Source organism: Blastocystis hominis (assembly GCF_000151665.1).
Source record: "Blastocystis hominis, Singapore isolate B (sub-type 7) whole genome shotgun sequence assembly, scaffold_2".
Classification (NCBI taxonomy): domain Eukaryota; class Bigyra; order Opalinata; family Blastocystidae; genus Blastocystis; species Blastocystis hominis.
This window is the reverse complement of record NW_013171827.1, coordinates 926,318-930,311: the sequence shown is the minus strand read 5'-3', so window position 1 is coordinate 930,311 and position 3,994 is coordinate 926,318. Positions and strand designations below refer to the sequence as shown.

Genomic DNA, 3,994 nt, shown 5'->3' with positions numbered 1-3,994 from the left:
TCACGAAGTACAAGCACATCGAGAACTCGTCAATGAAAGCGAAGAGTACGAGTTGTCGAACGAGGAAACTCGGTTACGATTCACAAACCAGAGATACGAAATGCCAGCACCGGTCGTCGTGTACGCTGACTTCGAGTCGGCCATTGATGACGAGAACAGACATAAGCCAATCATGTTATCCTGTCTAGCCGTGTCTCGTATCCCTGCCATCCAGACTCAACTGAGAGTCTTCCATGCACCACACGAGAGCGAAGAAGAGCTTCGTCCTTTCATGGAGTATCTCGTGCAATTGCAAGGGAGTGTGAAAACGTATGTCTTCGATGAATTGCCATTGGAGAGCATATCGAAGGTCGAGAAGGACTTTCGTTCAACAACCGTGTGTCCCTTCTGTCGCAAGAAACTGGAGGACGACAAGGTTAGACATCACGCACATGTGGCAGGTGAATATACCACAGGGAAGGGAAAAATATGCAGCTTCAAAGCTGGGCAGTACATCTGTATTTGTTGTACCAAGTGTAATCTCCAACTCTCATTCAACAAGAAGAACTATCGTTTACCAGTTTACTTCCACAATGGATCGCACTACGACTTCACATTCATCATGAAGATCATCGCGACGATGCCTGGCGGGAATCTCGAAGTCATTCCAACTACTGAGGACAAGGAAATGCAGATCGAGTACAATGGCATTCAATTCAAGGACTCGTTGAAGCTCATCAGCAGCCCCCTTCGATCCATCGTCGCGCAGACACTCGGAGGGAACCTCGATTTGTACGTGCACACCAAACAACAACTATGCAAGTACTGTGAGTCTCGAGGCAAGCAATGGAGTGATGAATACATCGATTTGTTGACACGGAAAGAACCCATGTTCTACAGCCTCATCAAATCGTACGACACATTGAACAATACCACCATTCCTTCTCGTGAACAATGCATTGATGATATGAAGGGAGAGATGATGCCCCAAGACGAGTATGATCACATGGTGAAGCTGTGGAAGACCTTCGATATCAAGACATGGGGTGAATACTACGAATTGTACAATGTACTCGATGTGACTCTCATGGCTGATGCATTCGAGCATTTTCGCGTTACCACACTGAATGCATTCGGTGTTGATCCAATGCATTACATCACAGCACCGCAAATGGCCTATTCGCTCTTCTTGAAAGTCACAATGGAGGGCGATCATAGTGAGAGTAGCCTCATGACCCTCGCAAGGAAATGGGCTCAGTACATCATGCGCATCAACGCGAATGAGGGACTCGCCGAGAAACAACTGGTGAAATTGTTCTTGAATCGCATGGGTGAATTCTATGAGAGCAAGGGCATTCGATTGATGGAGACAATTGATATCGATGACTTCATGCGATTGTTGAAGAACCTACGAGGAGGAATCACACAGATCGTGAAACGGCATGCCAAGGTTGACATTGACAACAAGGAGCAAGCAACGTCGTCCCAAGGCATCTACTACCTGGACGCCAACAACCTGTACGGTGGAGCAATGCATCGAATGATGCCTTATGAGTTGGTGGGTGTACCTGAGCGACGAGAAGTGATGGAGAAGATCAATTGTGACCCGAATGGGTGGGTTCAATCACTCAAGACGTTCGGCAAGTATGGATTCTTCATCGAGTGTGACATCGAGGCACCAGTGGAATTCCACGACAAGTTCAATGATCTGCCATTCTTCCTCGTACAGAAGGCAGGTATGTACTCCGATGGAATCAAGAAGTACGCTGAGAAGAACGACATTGTGGACAAAGTGAAAGAGGTGAATACACCGAAGCTCATCTGCGATCTTGTACCTCGTCGCAAATATCTCGTACACTACTCTCTGCTGCAACTGGGCATTCAACAGGGTTATCGTGTCACGCACATTCACCACATCATTCGATTCAAGCAGGCACCGTTCATCTTCGAGTATGTGAACATGCTGAGTGAGAAACGAGCGAAGTCTAAGACCACCGTGGAGAAGAGCCTGTATAAGCTGTTGGCAAACTCGACCTATGGCAAATTCGTGGAGACTGGGTTGAAACGGATGAAAGTGAAGTTCGCTAACACATGGAATGAACGTGAAGCCATCATCCAGAAGCATGGGTACGATATGATCGCCGGGACTACCATGTATTCCGAGAATCTGATCGGTATTAAGTTGAATACACCGGTTCGCAGGGTGGAGAAGCCATTCTTCATCGGGTTCGCCATTCTGGACATGTCCAAGCACATCATCTATGATTTCTACTGCAATGTGCTCAAGACGACATTCGATAACGTGGAGCTGTTGGGACAGGACACGGATTCACTCATCGTGCAGTTGCACGATCGCGCTAACATCGTTCACAAGATGTGTGACATGTACAAATCGTTCGACTTCTCGGAATTGGACAACACGAGCTACTTCTATGGTGAACTCGTGAAGTATTACGAGCATGAAGTGGACAAGAGCAAGTTCCCTTCATTGGACTCGTTCCTCAATTTCAACAAGAAGTTGCCTGGTCCCATCTTCAAGGACGAGCACAACGGACATCGTATCACGGAGTTCGTTGGACTGAGACCGAAGATGTACTGCTTGGTTGATGAAAAGCATGTGATACACAACGCAGCAAAGGGAGTTCCTCGCAATGTGGTGATCGATGGTGAGAGGATGAGTGTGAAGAACATCGATTTGTACAAGCGTGTCCTCGAGGAAGAGAAGAAGGAGGATGCAGTGATCGAAGGCAGCTTCAAACGCATCAACAACCAGGCCTTCGATATCAGCACGAAGGAGCAGACCAAGACACTTATGACGTGCACCGATAGCAAGCGTTGGATCTTGGACGACAACGTGCACACACTTGCGTTTGGACATTACCGATTGAAGTAAGGGAAACAATTTTTCACTTTGGGCATCAAGACAGCTAGGCATATAATGGTCTAAAAAGGAGGCCAGGTTATAATGGCAGAAATTAGCCATAATGGCAACCGTCGGTTTCCGCGCGTTTCTTGTTATGACCAACGAGGTAGAAATGGTAGAAATAGGCAGCCAGATAGAGAAAAGGCGACTTTGGACGAAAATATAGTTCACCGCGGGAAAAGGGTCGAAAATGGTTTCGCGCGATATTCGCGCCATTCCTATACTACTATTATGATTTGGTAGGTTGATACAAGCCTTTTCAAGAAAAAAGACAGTTTTGAAGAAAATGGCAAATGGAATATAGAAGTAAGAAGATTCACATTCGCTTTGGATACCAGTATCATAGAAACAACACTAAGGGATTGAAAAACAAAAGTTTACGATTCATAGGCAATTGCTATGTGAACTAATGTAGGAATTATTTGATTCATCATATAATATAAGAATAGAACAAGAGATAGCACATAGAGAATTACTATAACAAACAAGAATCGTTGTTATATACTTGTTAGTCTAAATGGTTTTATATAATGATAGGGTAATAGCGTAAGTACCATAGAAAACAATAATAGTACTAAATATAATTAACTCACAGTTGGAAATAGAGATTGTATTTTTCTATATTACAGGTAAGAAACATAGCAACAAGTATCGCACACTTATACAGCCAGTACAATAAAAAGAAATAGCAATAACAACAGGGTGACATAGTGAATGAATATATGGATTGGACGATTAGGATTAATAAGTGAAATCTATCCTAATTATTATTGTTAAATAGTATTTTCCTATAACAAGGTTTAATAAGGTGTTTGTTACATACAGCAACTATATCGCTTGCATACTGCTTTATTTCTTCTATCCATTGTGTTACTGATTATACTAATACAATACATCGGCAATTTGTTTCAATTCTCATAATAGTGACAGATCCATTAGATACGATTATTCTATGTGCATGTCTTCATACAATACACACAAATCAAATCGATACAACAAGTTCCATTCACACTCAATTCCAGTCTCTGAGTGTTTGTGAGAAATAACTATTTTATGAGACTATCCAGTACGATCCAGTAAATTCACTTGATC

The 3,994-nt window shown here is 43.4% G+C and overlaps 1 protein-coding gene; it reads left to right on the top strand.

Annotated features, from left to right (window-relative positions):
* Nucleotides 1-271: 271 nt before the first annotated feature.
* Nucleotides 272-3,709, top strand: GSBLH_T00002705001 (uncharacterized protein; the record flags this gene model as incomplete). XM_013041195.1 has 1 exon in its annotated part: nucleotides 272-3,709. One exon carries the CDS (start codon nucleotides 272-274, stop codon nucleotides 2,870-2,872), a length of 2,601 nt encoding a protein of 866 aa, XP_012896649.1. The 3' UTR covers nucleotides 2,873-3,709.
* Nucleotides 3,710-3,994: the final 285 nt, after the last annotated feature.